This window comes from Typopeltis vanoorti, chromosome 19 (genome assembly GCF_054136105.1).
Source record: "Typopeltis vanoorti isolate ZY-2024b chromosome 19, IOZ_Tvanoo_1.0, whole genome shotgun sequence".
NCBI lineage: Eukaryota > Metazoa > Arthropoda > Arachnida > Uropygi > Thelyphonidae > Typopeltis > Typopeltis vanoorti.
Window position 1 is genome coordinate 82,524,255 of NC_143567.1, and position 24,401 is coordinate 82,548,655.

The 24,401-nt window shown below is 33.1% G+C and overlaps 1 protein-coding gene across 1 annotated transcript in view; it reads left to right on the forward strand.

Annotated features, from left to right (window-relative positions):
• The window catches only part of LOC150096301 (folliculin-interacting protein 1-like), a 159,922-nt gene that overhangs the window by 7,276 nt on the left and 128,245 nt on the right, over positions 1–24,401 (forward strand). The window contains exon 2 of the mRNA XM_090409026.1: positions 18,584–18,648. Within this exon, the coding sequence (XP_090265152.1) occupies positions 18,584–18,648 (65 nt within the window). The remainder of the gene's footprint in view (positions 1–18,583; positions 18,649–24,401) is intronic.

Here is a 24,401-nt window from a genome sequence, read left to right on the forward strand (position 1 = left end):
CACTGAATGATGACCACTGCACAATGTTTGAACAGAGTAAGCAGGAGGTGTTTGCAGATTACTGACAATAAGAGGTGTGTAGTTTTCAGCAATTTATTCTACATTAATTGAAATAACTTGTTAGTTATCTTTGTTTCATGGTATATGATAGCTGAAGTAACTTGAAATTTTGTTTAAATTGGGTTCAGATAGGCATCTTAGATCTGTTATTTTTCTTATTTGGTTACTGTACTTTGGACTTGAAAAAAAAATTATAATGGCGCTCTTTTATTTTTAACCTGGAATTTACCATTTTTGAACACATTCTCTTCACACCAGTGCTTAATAGGGGAGAAACAACTTTTTTTTTTCCCACCATTAATCATTATTGCTCACAACAGGACAAATTATGGCAAAAACATCACTACAGCCTTTTGTAAACGTAAAGGAAGACAATAGGAAACATTTTCTTTTTGATTGTTAATAACTTCAAAGCAATTTTGCTATTTCTCTATTGGTAGTTAACTTCTTCCACTGATGCTTGTCTGACAAGCACAAGTATAATTAATTATTTTTAGTGGTTGTAATCAATAAACTTATGTAAATTATGTTTATATGTTCTAACTTGATTAACTAATCAAACTAGGACCATTGGCTCAAACCACACTAGGTTTTACCTAATGGCTTTCCCCTTCATAAAATCAACAGAACACCCTGCCTATTCTCCAAACCAAACCCCCCCCCCAAAAAAAATCCAATACACAAAAAATCAATTTCCGTTCCCTATGTGTGGGTTACATCAGAATTAATGAACAAGTTTTTTTTAAAAATGTGCATCATTCCTTATTGAGGCACTTGGACAATCTCATTTTGACCCCTTGTTTTTGATCATTGTTTTCATGTACTTATTGAATTAAATTATTTATTTATAACTTTTGTGGATTTTTCTTTCACATCTCATATCATGCTGCTTTTGACTGAATTGTATATCAAATTCATTATACAGTTTTTGAGTTATCGTGATTTTTCTCTTTCTTCCTTAATTTATGGAAACCAGTATAATTACTCTCTGGATTGATAGAATTAATGAAATTAAACTGTCTTGACAAGTTTAGGTGTTTGCAGTGATTCACCTTGTATTTGAGGATATAAAATGGCACTAAGAACTAAACACAACATACTTATTAACATTTAGTTTACACGGAAAGCCAAAAGTTATAACTAAATAGAAAACTGCAAATTATAGAAAGTTTTTTACCTTGGGTATACTATACATTAAAGATATCAAACAATTTTATAAACTTGGTTTTAATCCTTTTTTCCCAAGTAAGCAAACCAACAGGTAAGTCAAGTTTGCGCCTGAAGTCTTTTCAGGTTTGAGGCAACTCGTGGTAAAGGTGGAGTAAGCTCTGATCATTTTCCCTTAGTATGTCCCCCTAATGCAAAGATCTCCTTGTGGACATTTATGATGCTATGCTTTAAGGGAAGGGCCACTACCCAAACCGGTTTTGACCTTTATTGAATGTTCAAGTACAGTTTAAACTCCAAAAACTCAGCATTGTTCCCCTCAGTAACAGCCCCCCCCCCCCGTCACTGAGAAACTCTCAGCTTTGGCCCCACTCCATGGCAGGTTCACCCTACCACCAAGCAGAGCCACTCATTTGCTCATATGTCATCTGAGGGGTAACAGCAACAGGCATGCCCCAGTTAACTTCATGGGCTACAGCATAGCCATTCATCACCCAAGCTTCCAACTGGTTTTGACCTTTACTGAGGTCTCGTCAGTGGGAGCCAGACTCAAGGTAAAAAAAAAAAGTTTTACTTAATAAGGTCAAAGCACCTTGTGGCAACTTGTATAGGTAAAATTTACAAGTTCTGCATTACTTCAACCTTGGCATCTCAGGATCTGGCTCCCACTGACGAGACCTCAATGGCTGTTGCTGTTACCCCTCAGATGACATATGAGCAAATGAGCGGATCTGCTTGGTGGTGGGGTGAACCTGCCATGGGGTGGAGCCAAAGCTGAGAGTTTCTCAGTGACAGGGTGAGGCTGTTACTGAGGGGAACAATGCTGAGTTTTTGGAGTTTGACCTGTACTTGAACATTCAATAAAGGTGGAAACCTGTCTGGGTAGTGGCCCTTTCCTTAAAGCACAGCATCATACATGTCCACAAGGAGGTCTTTGCATTAGGGGGACATACTAAGGGAAAATGATCAGAGCTTACTCCACCTTTACCACGAGTTGCCTCAGACCTGAAAATACTTCAAGCGCAAAGTTGACTTACCTGTCTGTTTACTTACTTGGGAAAAAGGATTAAAACCAAGTTTATAAAATTGCTTGGTATCTTTAACGAACTGCAATATATTCCTCTCCTTGGTTAATTTATATCTAGAATATTTAGAGAACAAAGCATTTGGTGCAGTTACATCCAAACCATTAACTGACTATACTGCATAGTTGACATGTTTGTCATTTGACCCCATGGATAGATGGATTAGATTAATTTAAACAGCCATCAAGATACATTTCACAACTGACTGTTCTTCTTGACACATTTGTCATGTCTTTCAGATGGTTCATTATCTTTACTCTTTATAGAATCAGTACACTTAGAAATACATAAACAATCATGCTATCATCCAACTCAACAAATATGACATCTTTAAAACAACTCATAGATCCAGACAATTTGTTATAATGACACAACTTTCATTACAGCAATTGGCTACTTCACTGCAAACTTTTAGTTAGTGGTTACATTCCTGTAAAATCAACAATCCTCTTTTCTATCCTTTATATCCAGGATACATGAAATTGATAACTGTAGTATAAATATAATCTCTAAGCAGCATTCAAACTACACTTCAAGATAGCAGCCATCCTCTACTCATCAAAGAATATGCTCCATTCTTTATCACATCAGGAAGTGCATGAAGTGCTTCATTCCTGTAACTTAGTTCACTGTGCATAGACAAGTTTTATTAACATTTGCCTCAGAGAGCCCAAAAAATAAATTGCCATCATTGTAGTAACTTATGGCTGGCAGACCATGCTTTGGGAGTCTGTTTCACAGATGGAAGAAAACTACAGTGCTGTATAGAAATTGGTACCAGTCAGAAACTCGTTGAAACACTTTTCCAAACAAGTATGTCAGTATTAATTTACCTAAAATTTTGGAAACAGTCCATTTACCACTGACTTCAACCTAACAAGTATAAACTTCTTTTATTCAACATCAGAGGATACCAAATTAGAATTTTAGTTTTGTCTTATAATTTTAATAATTTCCAACACTAGTCATTAAAGCTTGTAGAATTGTGGCAAGTTTTTGTTCTCTGAAGATGCTGACTTGAAATCCAGCAAAATATTAGCTACTTAAAAAATATTTACTTCATCATCATCATCAAATTCCTGCCATGTACCCTCAAGGGGTGTACAGGATATGACAGTACTACATGAAAAAGTTACATCATTACTAACTTCCTATCTACAATTTTCCTCCAAATCAGTCTGTTACTTGTCAAGACTCCAACATTATCAGATCTTATATTTCTATCATCTAAGGCACTTTGTACCGTATCAATCCACCTATATCTTGGTCTTCCTCTGGGTCGTTTTCCTGCCAACCTGGCAGAGAACACTTGTTTTGCTAATCTTTCCTCTCCCATTCTATTTAAGTGACCATACCATCTGAGATTAGCTCTGCTAACGCATTCCTGGATGCTGACAATGTCAAGTTCTTTTCTAATATCCTCATTTTTAATATGATATTGCCATTGATGCCATCTGTTTATGCCTCTAATCTTTCTCAGGACTCTCATATCTGCGGTCTCTAGTCTTTGGTCAAGTGTTTTACTTCTGACCCAGCTCTCAGATCCATAAGTTAAAATTGGTTTGAACACAGTCTTGTATACAGCTAATTTAGTGTTCTGACTAATTTCTTTCTTATTCCATATGAATTTATTCAATTGACTTCCCACGATACCAGCTTTGCTGATTCTGTTGTCTATTTCTATATTTAGTTTACCATCTTCAGTAAAAATTGTGCCTAAGTAGCTGAAATGGTTTACTTGTTCCACAGGTTCTCCATTCACAACACAGTTGACATTTTCAATGATTCTGCCTATTTTCATTGTCTTTGTCTTTTTATTGCTGACCTTCATACCATATCTATTACAACAGCAATTGAATTTAGTCAGAGAATCTTGCAGACTTGTAGCGGATTTATTTAGAAGTATAACATCATCCGCATAAAGCAAAGAGCTGACATTAACATCTCCAATTTTGATATCAGGTTTAATACCACATTCCTTCATAATGTGATCCATATAGATAATGAATAACAGAGGGGATAATGTACATCCTTGTCTCACACCAGATTTAACATTAAACCATCTTCCTGTACTTCCTTCAATTCTAACTGCTGACTCACAACTCAAATAAAGACTAAGTATTGCTTGATATAATGCCCCATTGACACCATATAACTGCAGCGTATTGAATAGCTTCTCTCTTGGCACCTTATCATATGCCTTTTCCAAATCGACAAAACTTAAATACAGATCTTTGTTATATTCCCATGCTTTCTCGACTATTTGTCGTAAAGTGAAGATCTGATCCTGACAGCCTCTATTTGCCCTGAATCCAGCTTGTTCTTCACCAAGCTTTTCTTCCACAATTCTTCTCAACCGTTTCTCAAGTATACTTGCATAGATCTTACCAGGAACACTAAGTAGGGAAATACCTCTGTAATTCTCACATTCAGTTTTATTTCCCTTTTTATATATGGGTACTATGAGAGCTCTACTCCAATCATCAGGAATTCGTCCCTCCGTCCAGGCTTTCTGAACTATGCAGTGCAGCCACTGTAAGACTCTTATACCACCATACTTTAGCATTTCTGGTCGAATATCATCTACTCCTGCTGCCTTTCCACATTTCAAGCCTTTGATGGCTTTTTCTACTTCAAGTATGGATATGTATTCCTGACTGCATGCCTGGTCAGTGTTTTTTATCACTGTGCTGTCATCACTGCTTGTTTCATTTAGCAGTTTTTCAAAGTAATTACTCCATACTTCAAGGATATCTTTTTCTCCTGTTTTCATTTCGCCTTTATCATCTCTAATTCCTTTTACAGCACTCTTTCCTCCATTCCTAAGCTTCTTCAACAACCTCCAGAATATTTTGCCACCTTCTTGATATTTATTTTCTATATTCTTGCCAAAGTCCTCCCATGACTTTTGTTTAGCTAGTTTTACACACTGTTTAGCTTTCTTACATTTGTCTCTGTATTCTGTAAGAGTAAAAGCTGACTTATTTGCCAGGAACTTTTGATATGCTTTCTTCTTTTCCTTCACTGCCTCTTTAACTTCCTGTGTCCACCAGGGAGTTCTGATTTTTTTATCCTTGCACACAACCTCACCACATGCCTCTCTGGCAGAATCAATCAATGTTTCCTTCAGAGTTTGCCACTGACTCTCTAAGGTTTGATTCCTGTTCTCAAACTCTTTCATTTTCTTTTCAATACAGGCAGGCAAAACGGCCCCTTGAACACTCACGGATCTACAGCCATAAATACTTAACTCCCCCATGAGGGGTTCAACTTGCCCCAATAGGGACGGGAGAAAAAGAGAGGAAACTCCATACGAATAAATAAATAAATACTATTGTTAACCTCGTCTTGTCTATATCCAACCTTTTGCTTGAAAATCAGTTGTGGAGTGAAATTAAATATATTTATATATAATTTTTATTTTTTTTATTGGTTGGTTAGAATATTTCAGATCATCATCATCAAATTCCTGACATGTACCCTCAAGGGGTGTACAGGATATAGTACTACATAAAAAATTTACATCATTGCTAACTTCCTACCTACAATTTTCCTCCAAATCACTCTGTTACTTGTCAAGACTCCAAAATTATCATTATCAGATGTTATATTTCTATCGTCTAAGGCACATTGTACCATATCAATCCACCTATATCTTGGTCTTCCTTTGGGTCGTTTTCCTGCCAACCTGGCAGAGAACCCTTGTTTTGCTAATCTTTCTTCGCCCATTCTGTTTAAGTGACCATATCACTTGAGATTAGCTCTGCTAATGCATTCCTGGATGCTGACAATGTCAAGTTCTTTCGTAATATCCTCAGTTTTCATATGATATTGCCATTGATTCCATTTGTTCACGCCTCTGATATTTCTCAGAACTCTCATATCTGCGGTCTCTAGTCTTTGGTCAAGTGTTTTACTTCTGACCCAGCTCTCAGATCCATAAGTTAAATTTGGTTTGAACACTATCTTGTAACAGCTAATGTAGTGTTCCAACTAATTTCTCTCTTATTCCATATGAATTTATTCACTTGACTTCCTACCATACCAGCTTTGCTGATTCTGTTGTCTATTTCTATATTTAATTTACCATCTTCAGTAATAATTGTGCCTAAATGTTTCACTTGTTCCACAGGTTCTCTATTCACAACACAGTTGACATTTTCAATGATTCTGCCTATTTTCATTGTCTTTGTCTTTTTATTACTGACCTTTATACCATATCTATTACAACAGCTATTCAATTTAGTCAGGGAATTTTGCAAACTTGTAGCAGATTTATATAAAAGTATAACATTGTCTGCATAAAGCAAAGAGCTGACATTAACATCTCCAATTCTGATATCATGTTTAATACCACTTTCCTTCATAATGTGATCCATATAGATAATGAATAAGAGGGGATAACTTACATCCTTGTCTCACACCAGATTTACCATTAAACCATCTTCCTGTACTTCCTTCAATTCTAACTGCCGACTTACAACTCAAATAAAGACTAAGTATTGCTTGATATAATGCCCCATTGACACCACATATCTGTAGTGTATTGAATAGCTTCTCTCTTGGCACCTTGTCATATGCCTCTTCCAGATCGACAAAACTTAAATACAGATCTTTTTTATATTCCTATGTTTTCTCAACTATTTGTCGTAAAGTGAAGATCTGATCCTGACAGCCTCTATTTGACCTGAATCCAGCTTGTTCTTCACCAAGCTTCTCTTCCACAATCCTTCTCAACGAGTTTTTCAAGTATACTGCCCTAAGTCTTACCAGGAACACTCAGTAGAGAAATACCTCTGTAATTCCTGCATTAAGTTTTATTTCCCTTTTTTCATATTGGTACTATTGAGAGCTGTACTCTAGTCATCTGGAATTCGTCCCTCTGTCCAGGCTTTCTGAACTATGCAGTGGGCCACTGTAAGACTTTTATACCAGCATACTTCAGCATCTCTGGTGGAATATCATCTACTCCTGCTGCCTTTTCACATTTCAAGCCTTTGATGGCTTTTGATGAATATTTCAGATTTGTACCCATAATAGTGTACAGTCATACCCCGAAGTTATGAGATAGGTGGGACAAACAAAAAGCACGTCAAATTCGTGTAACTCTGGTATAATTTTGCATACAAACATACAAAATATTAGTTAATTGGGATGAAAGGTTTATAAAAACGCCTATTTTTTTAAGAAATATAATTATAACTGAAGTTTTTCGTACATAAAAAAAAAAGAAAGTTATTTCAATGTCAGTGGTTTCATAAAATCTAATAGATTTGTCTGATGGCATAATGTCTTTTTCTTGTCACGCAAAATTTCTTCATAGCAAGCTAATGATTTTTTTATTCCTTACCTTGTGGCTACAATTCGTTCCTCGTTAGAATCTATATCCTCCAAAATCTGTAAACCTTTCTTTTATGATTGTTCTTATTTTGGATTCCTGTAGATCAAACTTCTTTGCTAGCTCACAAATTTTCATTCAACCTTCAAAATCCTTAATAATGTTGAGTTTTGTTTCCAAAGTCAATGTTTTTCTTTTCTTGCTTGAATTGATTCAAGTTTATTCAATCTATGTCCTCCAAAATCTGTAAACCTTTCTTTTATGATTGTTCTTACTGTGGATTCCTGTAGATCAAACTTCTTTGCTAGCTCACAAATTTTCATTCCACCTTCAAAATCCTTAATAATGTTGAGTTTTGTTTCCAGAGTCAATGTTTTTCTTTTCTTTTCTTGCTAGCTGTAGAAGAATTGGACTTGCTTCCTTTGGACGACATTATTATTTTTTAAGTGATAAAATTTTTATCAAGAACATAACATTAAACAATCACAAGGTTTGTAGACTATAAAAATCGTGTATGAATGGAGACCGCGCGAAACACTTTAGTGCTTGTTCACAGCATGTGCGATACTGGCAAATGCGGCCGGCGCCTGAAAGATACGACTAGTGGTGAAGTGCGACGGGAATACGTACATATATGAAACCACGTCACTCTGGATTCGCATAAGTCAGGGTATGACTGTATTGACTTCAAAATCAGCAAGTTGTGCATTTCAAAGAATGATGCTCAAGTAACAAAAAATTAAAACATTTACTGTAAACGTATAAATATATATAATAGATATCATCAAACGCAAGAAATAAAAAAAAGTCTCATTGACTGTGTTATTGTTGAGAGTGATGTTTTCTCCCTGGTGCCAGACATGAGAGTGTACAGAAGATTTGAAATTGGAAGTGATCACCATCTAGTCTTGAGCAGGATAAAATTGAATTTCATATTGAAAAGAAGAACATCTAAGAAAGTTTTAGAGCGAATAAAAATTGAGCTGCTCTCAGATATGAACTGTAGACTAAAATACACAAACCTTATTGAAGAAAAAATGAAAGAGTTTGAGAACATGAACCAAACCTTGGAGATTCAGTGACAAGCCCTAAAGAAAACACTGATTGATTCACTCAGAGAGGCATGTGGTGAGGTTGTTTGCAAGGATAAATCAGAACTCCATGGTGAACACAGGAAGTTAGAGGCACTGAAGGAAAAGAAGGAAGCATATCAAAAATTCCTGACAAATAAGTCAGCTTGTGCTCTTAGAGAATACAGAGACAAATGTAAGAAAGCTAAACACTGTGTAAAATTAGCTAAACAAAAGTCATGGGAAGACTTTGGTAAGAACATAGAAAATAAATATCAGGAAGATGGCAAAATATTTTGGAGGCTGTTGAAAAAAGCTCGAAAATGGAGGAAAGAGTGCTGTAAAAGGAATTGGCGATGACAAAGGTTACATAAAACTGGAGAAAAGGATATCCTTGAAGTATGGAGTAATTACTCCAAAAAATTGCTAAATGAAACAAGCAATGATAGCACAGTGGTAAAAAAAAAACAAAAAAACTCAGCAGGCATGCGGTGAGGAATACATATCTATACTTGAGTAGAAGAAGCCATCAAATGCCTAAAATGTGAAAAGGCAGCAGGAGTAGATGATATTCGACCAGAAATACTGAAGTATGGAAGTATAAAAGTCTTACAGTGGCTGCCCTACATAGTTCAGAGGGGTGAATTCCAGACGATTGGAGTAGAGCTCTCATAGTACCCATATATAAAGAGGGAAATAAAACTGAATGAGAGAATTAGATGTATTTCCCTACTGAGTGTTTCTGGTTAGATTTATTGAAGTATACTTGAAAAAGTTGAGAAGGGTTGTGGAAGGAAAGCTTGGTGAAGACAAGCTGAATTCAGGCCAAAAAGAGGTTGTGAGGATCAGATTTTCACTTTACAACAAATAGTTGAGAAATAATGGGAATATAACAAAGATCTGTATTTAAGTTTTGTATGTCTGTGAAATGCACATGACAAGGTGCCAAGAGAAAAGCTATTCAAAAAGCTGCAGTTATATGGTGTCAATCTTGCATTATATGAAGCAATACTCAGTCTTTATTTGAGTTGTAAGTCAGCAGTTAGGATTGAAGGAAGTACAGGAAGATGGTTTAATGTAAAATCTGGTGTGAGACAAGGATGTACATTATCCCCTCTGTTATTCATTATCTATATGGATTACATTATGAAGGAAAGTGGTATTAAACCTGATATCAAAATTGGATATGTTAATTTCAACTCTTTGCTTTATGCAGATGATATTATATTTCTAAATAAATCTGCTACATCAGCAAGATGAATAATAGATATGGTATGAAGATCAGCAATAACAAGACAATGAAAATAGGCAGAAGCATTGAAAATATCAATTGCATAGTGAATGGAGAACCAATAGAAGAAGTTAAACATTTCAACTACTTAGGTACGATTTTTAGTGAAGATGGTAAATTAAATATGGAAATAGAAAACTGAATCAACAAAGCTAGTATTGTAATGAAGTCAACTGAATACATTTATATGGAATAAGAGAGAAATTAGTGAAAACACTAAATTAGCTGTATACAATATAATGTTCAAACCAATTTTAACTTATGCATCTGAGAGCTGGGTCAGAAATAAAACACTTGACTAAAGACTTGAGACCGCAGATATGATTGTCCTGGGAAAGATTAGAGGCATGAACAGATGGCACCAATGGCAATATCATATTAAAAACGAGGATATTAGGAAAGAATTTGACATTGTTAGCATCCAGGAATGCATTATCAGAGCTAATCTCAGGTGGTATGGTCACTTAAACAGAATGGGAGAGGAAAGATTAGCAAAACAAGTGTTCTCTGCCAGGTTGGCAGATAAAAGACAAAGAGCAAGACCAAGATATAGGTGGATTGAAATGGTAAAAAGTGCCTTAGAAGATAGAAATATAAGATCTGATAATGTTGGAATCTTGACAGGTAACAGACTGATTTGAAGAAAATTGTAGATAGGAATTTAATAATGTCTAAATTTTTCATGTAGTTCTATCATATCCTTTACATCCCTTGAAGGCACATGGCAGAAATTTGATGATGATGATGAATAGATATAATTCAGTATATTTATATTTTCATCCAGTTATTTATTTTCTATGTTCAGACTTTGGTAAGAACATAGGAAATAAATATCAAGAAGGTGGCAAAATATTCTGGAGGTTATTGGGGAAAAAAAAGTTTAGAAATGGAGGAAAGAGTACTGCAAAAGGAATCAGAGATGAAAGAGGTGACATGAAAGCTGAAGATAAACACACCCACACACTCTAGGTGTCTGAAATGCTGCTAAATGAAACGAGCAGTGTCAAGCAGTTTCTACCCAACTCCCATCAGGAATACATATCCATACTTGAAGCAGAAAAAGTCATCAAAAACCTGAAATGTGGAAAGACAGCTGGAGTAGAAGAAATTTGGCCAGAAATGCTCAAATATGGAAGCATGAAAGTTTTACAGTGCATAATTCAGGTCTGGTCAGTGGGTCGAATTCCAGATGATTGGAGCAGAAAACTAGTACCCATATAAAAAGGGAAATAAAACTAAATGCAAGAATTACAGAGGTATTTCTCTGCTGAGTTTCCTGGTAAGATTTATGCAAGGATACTTAAGAAATGGCTAAGAAAAATTGTGGAAGGGAGGCTTCCACAATTAAGGAAGAAGCTGGATTTTGGTGAAATAGAGTTTTCCCCTTTGTTATTCATTATCTATATGAATCACATTATAAAGGAAAGCAGTATTAAGCATAATATTAAAATTGCAGATATTAATCTTAGCTCTTTACTTTATGTAGATGATGTTATACTTCTGAATAAATCTGGCACAAATCTGCAAGAAATTGAATAACTGTTGTAATAAATTTGGTATGAAAATCAGCAATAAAAAGACAAAGGCAATGAAAATAGGCAGAAACCACTGAAAACATCAACTGATTCTGAATGGTGAGCCTATAGAACAAATAAAACCTTTCAGCTATTTAGGCACAATTTTTAGTGAAGATGGCAAATTAAATATGGAAATAGGTGACAGAATTAGTAAAGTTGGTATGGTTGGAATTCAGCTAAATAAATTTATATTGAATAAGAAAGAAATTAGTCAAACACTAAATTAGCTGTGTACAAGGCAGTGTTGAAACCAATTTTAACTTATGGATCTGAGAACTGGGTTAGAAATAAAACACTTGGTCAAAGACTGGAGACCTCTGATGTGAGAGTTTTGAGGAAGATCAGTGGAATCAATAGATGGCATCAATGGCAATATCATATAAAAACAAGGATATTAGGAAAGAAATTGACATTGTTAGCATTCAGGAATGTGTTAGCAGAACTAATCTCAGGTGATATGCATGGTCATTTAAACAGAATGGGAGAGAAAAGTTTAGCCAAACAAGTGTTCTTTGCCAGGTTGGACTCAGAGGAAGACTAAGATGTAGATGGATTGACATCAGTAAAACCACTTTAAAAGACCAAAATATAAGATATGATAATATTGGAATCTTGACAGATAACAGATTAATTCGTAGGAAAATTGTCGATCAGAAGTTGGTAATGGTGTAATATTGTCATTATAATTATCTTGTACACTCCCTAAGGGTACATATCAGTAATTTGATGATGATGACAATTCAGTATATTAAGGCAATCTCTTTCTCTCTCTAAGGATATCTGAAATTGATATTTTCTGTCAAAATTCAAAGTAAAAATTAATTTCTTACTCTACAAATTGCAAAATATGAGCTCAATAAAATTCTCTAACTCTCACAGTTAATTCAACTCTGAGGGACAACATCAAATATACAAAATAATTAACATAGTATTTAACTTGCATAAAGGATTAAACTAAATTTATTATATTCTAACCAAGTGAAAAATAAACTTTCAACATCTTTCTGTAAATCCAGAGTAACTTATTACAAAGGTGGCACACCATTTGGCAACTCCCATAGGTAGAGATGACTTGCTAATGTTTCTGGCTGGTATCTCCACTTGGGCCTGGCTCACACTGAAGAGACCTCAATAAAGGTCGAAACTAGTCTGGGTAGCAGCCCTTCCTTTAATGCATAACATTAGACATATCTGCAAGGAGATGTGTTTTGCATTATGGGAGAAACTGAGATAGGAGTGTTAGTAGCTTGCTTCACCTTTGCAAGGCGTCATCCTGGTGTTGCACTACCTTACTCCAGTCCTGAAGATACTTTCAGGCACAAACTTTGTTTGCTCACACTTGGATAAAGGATTAAACTAAATTTATTATATTTAGCTAAAAGTTCTGCAGTTTCTCTTGGCTATGTGGAAACTGCCTGTTTTGTTTATCTTTTATGTTTATTTTATCTTTAATTTATTTTTTAATTTATTTTATTTATTTTTTTACTCACACAGTCACTCACAGAATTTTATGACTGTATGAGTCATTACTCACACAGTCATAAAATTCCTGATTTCACAATGAAAGAAGGTGAATATCTCACTTGACTATAATGCTCGCAAATATCTTATTCTAGAAAAGAAAATGAAAATCATCCATTGTTTGCTGAAGTAGGCATGAAGATATTCACTTTTATTGTGATATCAGGGATTTTCACTAATATACTTTGTATATTAGTGAAAATGTTATGTGCTTAATGGGAAGGAAGTGATGTTTGTAAGATCATGAAGCAGGATGGAATCTACAGTAAGGTTCTCTTTCTTGGAAGTCCCCTTGGAACTGCTCAATTAAATATATTCCTAATGCCAGAGGGCTTGATACATTATACTGTCCTTCTGTATTAACTTCATACTTCCTCATTGGAAAGTAAATAAAGATACATATAAAAGCTTTTCCAAGATCACAGAATTTAACTCTGTAGTTTTTTTCCTTCCTTTTCAGCTTTCCTTCTCTCTTGCTTGCTTCTTTAGCATTCCTGTTACCCTGGTGACAGCTGTTCCAAAACTCATAACTAACATGCACTTCCATTACTGAGATTCAAAGCGAAACTTTATGGCAGCATATATATATATATATATATATATATATATATATATATTTAATTACTCTATCATATAACAAAAATTATTTCTATTTATAAAATTTTCACTCAGTACAGGCATACCCCCAGTCATATGACATGTTAGGTTCCAGATAACTGTCGTATAATGAATCATTGCTTTTTTTAAAATTTAATTTAATTTTATTTTTCCATGCATATAATGGTTTAATACTATTTTTAAATAGTTATATATGTGTAAGTGATGTAAATAAAGTACTTATTTACATCAGATATGCAAACGATAAATTTTAAATAATTTTTGGAAACATTATTTTGAATAACTTGGCTTAAGGAAACTCCAATAGTTTGATCATCAATCTACACCATTAAAAGGTTTTCCATTTTGCGGTAATATTGTCACGTTTATGGATGATTAGTATTAAGTGGTGTAGCAATTTTCACTTTACTTAGAACTTTATTTTTTGTCTTTAACAACTGTAACAACAGACCCACCATCATCACTAAATTTAATCATTTTGATTTTAGGATCTAATGTAGTAGGTTTACAAGTATTTTCACTGGAAGTAACAGTGAAACTTTGATTACTTTGATTTTTATCTGCCATTATTAATAATTATAGATAATAGTAATAAGAAACAGTTTATAATTTGCAACAAAACAGTGATGCAGCAAGCAACAATGTAAATAAAACTGAGTCCACAAAAACTGTGCATTGGTTGGTTCACCAATGTTGCAACAGCATCATGTTGCTAAAACCATTGTATGAGCAAATTCGGTATTATGTAAATTGGGCAGTGGTCATAATTGAAAAGCATCATATGAATGGATCATTGTAAAGTGAAGTGTCATAATGTGGGGATATTACTGTATGTATAATATGAAAAACGAACATAGTAAGTAAATCGATATTATGTGATATTTTTACACTATTGTGTAAAAATATCACATAATATCGATTTACAATATACTATTCTGCCATAATAGTATATACATATGTATATATATGTGTGTGTGTATATATATATATCAGGCATAATTTGAATAGTTGAAAGCTAATAACAGATTTAGGTTCAATTGCTACAATAACAGTTGGTGTTGCTATACATAAATGCTATAAAATGCACAATTTTTCTGTTTGTTCACAACCACTTTAGTTTTTTATATCTAGATGATGCATGTTTTCACTTCTTTGGTTGGCATGGATGGAAATTGTTTCTGTAATTGAGAATGCATCTGTTCTTTTGAATAGCTTCATATAATTATTAATAAATGTGACTATACTTACCTGAGGCATATAATCTCATTATTTAATATAAATAATGAGTATGCTTTATTTAATTTAAATAATGAGTCTAATTAGTACCTTAGGTATTGAACATTATTCATAACTTATTTTAACAGTATTTACAATGGCAAATAAACTATTTTATAAAAAAAAGATGTTTATTACTTGGCTTATGTTTCACTGGATTTCAAACCAGCATCTTTAGAGCACAAAGCAGAACATTATAGTTTACATGCAAATTCAATTCCTCATCCACCCCAACAGTATATATTCTAGAAACACACACACACACACACACACACACACACACACACACACACACACACACACACACACACACACACACACACAGCCAGAGCGATTTGCTAATGATACAGCTCTTTCCACAGAACTTGATGTCTGTGCCATACTTTCTTGGCCAGTGGCTACAATTCCTACAAAATAGATAAAATACTACATATCCCCATTACTTCAAAGAAACATCACTATTTCTATTTCCTATATCAGAGGTACATCAGAAAAGATAGCCAAAGTACTAACAAAACATGGCCACATTCAAATCGTATGTTAAATTAGCAACTCTGATCTGCTCTCCTAAGGACTGTAACTTGGGGGGGGGGGCTAGATTTTTCTCTCATAGGGTGGTGCATGATTAGAATGGATTGCCAATGTTGTGAGTACGAATGAATTCAATAAGTATGATAACTGGTGCATGTAGTATGTGGCCTCCCTCAATGAATCCCTGACTACCTGGAAGTCTCTTTTAATAATGATAATATAAACATCTGTTTTATAAAATAGTTTGGTTTTTTTTTGTTATTACTATTAAAATAAGTTTTAAATATTGAGTAGGCATTTGGACATATGTATCAGTTTGAAAGAATTTTTACTCTTTAGAGATGCATATTAAAACTCTAAAAACTAAACATCATACTTTTCCTAGCCACGTTATCCTGCTCCTGAGCAGGGTAGTGGTCTGAACCATGCAATGAAAATAATCTATCACTTAAAATTATATGTATATTACAGAATATGAAAATAATAATTTTAGTAATTATAAGTAATAGGTAAATAAACTGACCATGCTATATACTATTATGGATAAATCTGTACATGCTCACATACACTAATGTTGTGAAATAAATTTTAGGATCTTTCTTGAGTGAAATTGATATTAAAAAAAATAAATAAACACTATGAAAGTTCATTTTTTTCACCAACTAAATGCATTCAAAATACATTTGAATTTTCGATGCTAGTTTTAAAACAAAAGAATCGCTTATATTGCATTGACCTTATTAGTGAAAATGGGGTGAAAACGGATTGTTATCATTCTATTAACTCTTGTTTTCCTCATTTCCCAAATTGTTTGCATTATTTCTTTGGTGTTTTCTGTGGTACGATCACTGATTTTGAAGATTACTGTCAGTTACTAAGTAATCTATGTTTTTCTGTCAAGTACTCTTTAATAATGTTAATACTTGCATCCTTCACAAAATAGTAGAAAGGAAATGGCCATCACAAGGCCATTCCTTTGTGCTTAACATTTATTTCTTTTGCAAAAGTAAAATACCAAGCAAATTATACTGGTTATCTAAAAATACTTCTTTGCTAGCTGCGAGGTTAATTTAACCTCAAGTACTTAAACTGCATAGTTTTTTTGTTTTTTTTTCAAACAATACTTTTGGGAAATAATCTTCTTCCACCTCAGTCAAAACCGTTTCCCTTTATACCTGTCTGTAATATCGTTTTTTTTTTAATACCTGTAATTTTATTAAAAAAAAAAAAAATACGTTTTTTTTTTTTTTTTTTTTTTTACTAGCAGTACCATCCAGAGCTTTTGCAGACTTGTAGCACACTGGTACTTTGGGTAGACAAAGGTTAGGAAGATGAGAAATTTAATTTTCTTGAATACTTTTAAATTATTTATGGCCAGTGGGAAACACTGATGTCAATGATTCTTTGCATGAAATGATAGTGGTGACTGGTTCCAGCATGAGTGCGCACAGCTCTTCAGGAGAGCAGATGAATTGTAAATGAAGCTTGGATTAACACTGGCTGTATAATAGGCATAGAACTGAAGGGTGGAGTAAGAGAAGAGTTATTAATCTAGTTTCTCTGTTAAATAGTGTCTGTGATTTTTAAAAATGCTTTCTATGGTACTACCCCAAACATGGATGCATCATGCTATTACTGCAAGATCTAATGTGTGGAATATAAGCAATATTCAGGAAAGAATTACCACCTGGAATAGTATTAATAGGAACTTGATTTGAAAAATCAAGTTTAAATTGAACATAAAGTCATTTTTCTACAAAATCAAACAAGGCTGGGTTTTAGAATGCTTAAAATTGATTAGGTTATTTTTTTCCCATTGAAGATTAGCATTTAGGGAGTTTGCTATAAATGTTCTTGCTGTCCATTGGGCTTGACAACATAAGGTCCTGTGAAAATGAGGGAAAAAAGTATTGCATAGTATTGTTGGAAAGCAGCATTTCTGATGATTTTCATACCAGAAAGTTGTTGAAAAACAATATTATTTTTCATAGCATTGTCTGAAAAATCAGTTGTTTATATTTGGTAAAAGATGATTGTCGATGTACACAAGGTTGAGCGAGTGAAACTTTTGGGCACACCAGCATTAGGAATGTAGAACCATCATCATCAGGGAACAATGAACAAATTGAAATGTGCACACAGTCATTACATAAGGTAAGTATAACTGAAGAAAACAGTTTTAGCAGGAGACCTTTGTGCCAAAATTGATGAGCTATACTGACCAATACTATATGTTCCATGGATATAATAATAAAAAATGGATTAATATGAATATATCTAAATCAATAACATGGGTGTTAGATAAGCTAGAAGATCTGTGGAGTGGCTGTGGCAGGACCTGTATTGACAATCACCGATAAGAAGAAACTTCTAAGTATTGTAAAAGTGTAATTTACGGATTTCTTCATTATTTTGGAGAATGCCTGAAGTAAAAGAAATAAGTTAATAGCTTGAGAGATTTATTGCCCTTTTTTGGGTTAGAATGGATATGGATTAATTTGAAGGCTCCAGAGTTTATACCCAAAGAAAAATATGAGGTAATCTCTGCTGCGTAGATTTTTTTGAAGACATCGTGAAGGGATACTGTCATCAAGATCAGATTTTTGTTATCTTGGCTTGCTTATGATCCCCCCCCCCCTCCTCTCTCTCTCTCTCTCTCTCTCTCTCTCTTGCCAGTAGAAGATTATGGGGAAACACCTAGTGTGATGCATTGGATATAGTAGGAGATTTTCCATAGCCTATGCAGAAGTTTTGAGAAGTACGATGCAAGAATGGAGGTGGGGACTTAGATTTTCTGAAATATTATCACAAAACAATCAGGATAAAGGAGAAAAAGTTTGGCTATGCATAAGTTGAATCCAAGAAGAATTGTCATTTAAGTCTGATTTTCATTAGTGATCTTTTAGAGATTGACACAGGAAATGACAAATCATGCTTGGTTCAAAGGAACTTGAGAGAAGTATGATATACTTTATAATGATATTACTTAAGTTACAACATACACTATATATTAATAGAATAACTTTTAATTAATATTTCTGATATTTCAGCAGTCAAACAGCTATCATCAGGGAACAATGAACAAATTGAAATGTGCACACAGGCACTACATAAGGTAAGTATGACTGAAGCAGAACAACAAAGGCAAGTCTAAAGTCCTAAACATACCACCTAATGGATTAGGATGGGCATGCTGGCTGTTAGGCTGAAGTTCTAAGGAGGCAAATTCCTAGAATCTGCCTCCTTTGAACTTCAGCCTAAAGTCACTCACATGTAAAGTCTTTCCATATTTATGATATGCTTTATTTTTATTGTAGACTGCCTTGGCACATACCTGGGAGAACAAAATTTTAAATAATGACCAAGTTCTTGGTAGAATGAAGATTTCATCTTTGCAAGAATTATTTCTGTAATATTCTCTGAGCATGTCAGGATCAAATGACAAAGTAATAGATATTTTATTTGGTATTTTTGGAGTGCCAAACACCCATATGGTTCTCAGCATTAGTTGTCTTTCAGCTCAGCAAGTTAGCTAAAAAGGCCTTTGTTGTGCTCTGGTGATTAGAAATCACTTCTATAGAAAGTCCCACTTTGCACTGTGATAAGTTAAAGCCCTGTGTAACACGCTGCACTTCCCCCCCCCCTTTCAAATCATTATTTCTTTCCAAGATAAGTATATATAATAATTTAAAATTTTTAAATAATAAAACTGAAACTGTTATTATTATTAAGAAATTGCGATCTTAAAAGTGATTAGGCAGAATTAATTCTAACAAAAATACTGTATCAGCCTGCAAAAGAAATAATTATTTCTGTTCAGGCTGTATGCTAAACAATCAAATGGATGTTAACAAAACAAGAAATTGCTGACATACTGCACTACTGCTTGTGGCTCTTTAGTGTAACTTTTGAGGAGGTATTCTTTCTCAGTAGCAGTGAGAGTAACCTAAGCTTTCAGCCTGTAGCTGGAGTGAAGAAAATTATTACCTGGTATTTTTAAGACAGCTTATTTCAGAAATGGCAGCCAGCGGCAGTAAAGGTAGTAATATTCAGGACGTTTTTTTTAAAGAAAGAAAAAAAAAACTTTCCTTTTTGTGGCATAAATATAATCTGTTTTTATATAATGAGATTATAGCATAAAATGTATTTGTGAAAATTAGAATATTTTTAACAAAAAAAAACTGAACAAGTGATGGAAACAAGGTTGTGGCTAAAATAGTCTGATTGAAAAAAAAAAAATTGGTGTTAGAAGCACCTGTTTCAATAGACATGGCAGTTTTGTTATTTTATAAAATGAAGTAATAAATTTAAGATACTCTCCAGAAACTTTTAAACCAGTACAAAATTAGATAATGCAGTTCATAATTCAGTTTTCCTGAGGTGGGGGGGGGGGGGGCATTGGAAATCTTCCAAATGACATAAATTTTGAATTAATGTGTAGGATATATTTCACACATTTTCACATAATATCTACAGTTGTGCATTGAATATTATTGAAATGAGCATCCTACAAAAAGTTTAAAAAAAATCATCTGTTGTGATTTTATGCTAAAGGTGAAAGCAGTTGCGATCATAATGAAATATTATTGGATATAAATTATGGATATTAAAAAGTCACAATACATCTGTATTGTGTATCATGATCATCATGATACAACTGTAGCATGATGATCCATATAATGGTATTTTGCAAGGAAAGAAAAAACTAATTATATATGTCAATAAATATTGTTTGAAAACATTATTTTATAAATATTTAACAAAATTTTCAATGCTAGCATTTGAAAATAGCACAAAAATAATTTCGACAATATTGTCACTAAAATGAAAGAATATACATTCTCTTGTTTCATTGAACTGATTTGAAAAATAAAAAGACAGCAAATTTACTATTAGTCATATTTCAAAATAGATAATTTATATTGTTTTCACATGTGAAATTCTTTTTACCTTCGTGAACAAACACAAATAAATTGTATAGCAAGAATTTAAGATATTGAATCATAATAAAAGAAATTCCTACTAAAACAATATCCTTTAAGTCAAGTGGATACAAAGGTTGCTTTGTTAACAGTTATTCCTTTAATGGCTCTACAATTGCTATTAAAGGATTAACTCTGGAGTAGAATTAAATGGTAAAAGGCAGGTAGAAAGCCACTCATGTTTTGATCCCTGAAAAAATCCTTCAACTGATTTATTTTATCCACTTTAGCTGGTAGGAAAGTGTTTTTAGATTTTTTTCACTGTTGAGTAAATTAACTTGCATGCATAGTAAATTTGAGTAATTCAAATATATCAGGAGTGGCAAGCATTGATTTTTTATTAAATCAGGAGTCTGTTAGGTTGTGATATTAAAGCTAACCATTATGTCTGAATTTTTAAGAAGGTGAATTTTTACTATAGATTTGGAATGAACAGATTTATATATATTAGAGGAGTTGGGAATTACTTCTGAGAGTGATCTAGCTAACTGTTAGGCAAGTCTGTAAGTAGGATTGCATTTGCTATTAACCATAGGATGTAAAGGAATATTGGATTTATGCAGTGGCAGATTACCCAATAGGTGCACTAGGCATGTGCCTAGGGCCTCATCGTCTCGAGGGAAGTCAAAAATTACATAGCAAAAGTTGTAATACTAACTAGACAAATTAAATAAATAATTATAAATAAAGAAAAAACTTATTATTTAAGGATTTTATTTTCTTTTTAATATAAAAAACACTTTTACATAAAGGTGCCTTATAACAAAATTGTGCCTAGGCCATCAAAGGAACATAAACCGCTACTGGGTTTATAAATTTTAGGGAACCCATGAATACAGATTAATCTAACATAATGTTTTGTGTTAACATAATGGGTTTTAAATTGTTAATGATTTCTTTAAGTCAAGAAGTAACTTTTATTAATAATTTATTAACTTCTTTCTTTTGAGACATAATGGGGTCCCACTATAATTTGGTAAGTAGAATTGTCATCGAGAAGATCCTGTTTTTTTTTTTTAATGTTCCTCTTAATTTCATCATGACAATTGCTTATCATTATCAGCATTTTGTTTTTACAATTTTTTATTTGTTTATTTGTATAACTTTATAAGGTAGCTATTTCTTTGTGTAATATATATTGCTTTTAGATGATTTAGATTTGGTCAAGATACCTGCAGAGTGTAAACAAACATTATTAGCTATCATAGAAGGAGGATTGTAGATCCCCTGTTTTATATTCATCCTAATTTCTAGTTTAGGTACTTATTTTGGTGTAATGGCAAAGTTATGACTTCAACTGAGAGCATCAGCCAGTTAATAACTATCTTTAGATGATTTTTTTTTTTTTTTTTTAAATATGGTGAAACAAAGGTGGAATAACATCCAACACAGGCTTGTCTACAAGATTGATGATGCCCTTTGATTGGAAAAGACCCGAGTTTGAATACCTTCCGGAATATAATGAACCTTTATAAGAGGTATTTTTTCTCAGAGAAACTTGAGTTTTTCATTCCACAGACAGAGAAGCCAGCCATGAAATTTATAGCAATGCAGTTTATAGTCACAGCATTCAATAGGCATAAAACTAATGATCATAGATAAATTAAAGTTAAGAAAGCCAAGGATTCTTGGCCATCAAGACCTGTATGTGCTAGTGATGTTGAATATGATGAATGTAACAGCAGTACTTTCCATTCTGGTGACCAGACATAGTTTTAAAGAATGTTTGGTCTCTACAGCAGTGTTTCAAGCTTAACACATTTCTAAAGGTAATTCTAACATCTTTCCAACCAAAGGATCATGCATGGTAACAGTGGTATTAATTGTTACCATGATTAATTGGTATGTGTAATGACTAATTGCACTGAGATTAGTATAGCTCCCAAAATCAAAGCATTTGCTGTGATTAACTTTCATATTTGAGTTTATTATTTTTGTTTAGTTTATTGATTTTTTTATTATTCCCAATATTTAAGAACATAACCTTAAATAAATTGATTGTAATAGATTTTTCCTCCCTGCTCTGTTTTTATAGTTCAAGAATATCTGCACAGTAAGTTTTCAAATTAGAAAAATCATCTATAATCACTTTATATAACAGTAAGAACATTACTCTGTGCATATTTGTGCAGTAATAATGTAAGAAAATAGGGTATTTATTTGAAAATGTAGTTTAATTATTTAATGCCATTCTATATATATCTCGTTATAATTTTTTTTTTTTTTTTTTGCATTGAAGGTAAATCTGAATCAATGTTTTCATTTCTGTTTGCAGCCATTTTCAAGAATTTTTCTTTTCTCATATCACTATTATTGAAAGCCATTTGAAAAATTTAAGAGATGAAGTGTGCAAAGCTTGTCTGAAGAAAGTGAACTTTGTTCATTCCATATGGCAGGTGAGTTTAATTATTCATTTGGAAGATTTAAATAAATTTTAAATGTTCTATGAAATTTATCATCATAAAATTCATTGAGATTTTATTTTTATTAAAAAAAAAAGTATGGGATTTAGGAACTATCTTGTTTCAGTAAGAATAATACAAATATTTGTTATTCTATAAAAATATTTTCTTCATTACAGTTTTAACACTGTCTTTAGTTCATTTATAAAAGATAATTATGCATAAGTCACTTTATATATTTTCAGCTTTAGTTTCTGAGCTATATTTTGACCCACTTCTTCAAAATAGCTTTCAGACTGGTGTAACCCACAAAAGTATCAACAAAAGATGCATTTTTCATCGATACTTTTTAAATGACTCATAAGCTGTTCTCTCAGAAATAGCTATCACCATCAAATTCCTGATAGGTACATCAGGGGATGTACAGGATATTAACACATCAAAGGTTTGTCATTACTAATTTCCTATCTACAATTTTCCTCCAAATTAATCTGTTATTTCTCAAGACTCCAGATATTTTGATATTCTAAGGCACTTCTTACTGTATCAATCCACCTAGATCCTGGTCTTCATCCGAGTCTTTTTCCTGTCATCCTGGCAAAACACTTGTTTTTCTAACTATTCCTTTTCCTTTCTGTTTAAGTGACCATACCACCTGAAATTAGCTTTGTTAACACATTTCTGAATGCTAACAATGCCAAGTTCTTTCTTAATATCTTCTTTTTAATATGATACTGCCATTGATACCATCTTTCTCAGAATTCTCATATCTGCCATTTCCAGTCTGATCTAGTGTTTTAATTATTTCTAGCCCAACTCTCTGATCTATAAGTCTTATACCTCATTTAACATCAAACCATCTTTCTGCACTTCCTTTAATTGGTTTGAACACTGTCCTGTATACAGTTAGTTTAGGGTTTTGGCTAATTTCTCTCTTAATCAATATAAATTTTCATTTGACTTCCTATGATACCGGTGTTGCTAATTCTGTTGTCAATTTCCACATGTAATTTCTCATCTTCACTAAAAATTGTGCGTTAACTTTAACTTTTTAAATAGCTGAAATGTTGTTCTATAGGATCTCCATTCAGGATTTATTTATTTATTTTTCATTGTTTCTGCCTACTACTACTATTGTCTGTCTTGTTATTGCTGATTTTCATACCAAATTTATTGCAGCAGTTATTCAATTTAGTTAAGGAATCTGCAGACCTATACTGGATTTATTTAGGAGTATAACATCTGCATAAAGTCAAGAGATTGAGATTAATATATTCAATTTAATATCAGGGTTTTCTCCCTGGTGCAGGACACCAGAGTGTACAGAGGATTTGAAATTGGAAGTGATCACTATTTAGTCTTCAGCAGGATAAAATTGAATTTCATATTGAAAAGAATAACATGTAAGAGAGTTTTAAAGTGAATGAAAGTTGAGCAGCTCTCAGATGTGAACTGTAGACTAAAATACACAAAGATTATTGAAG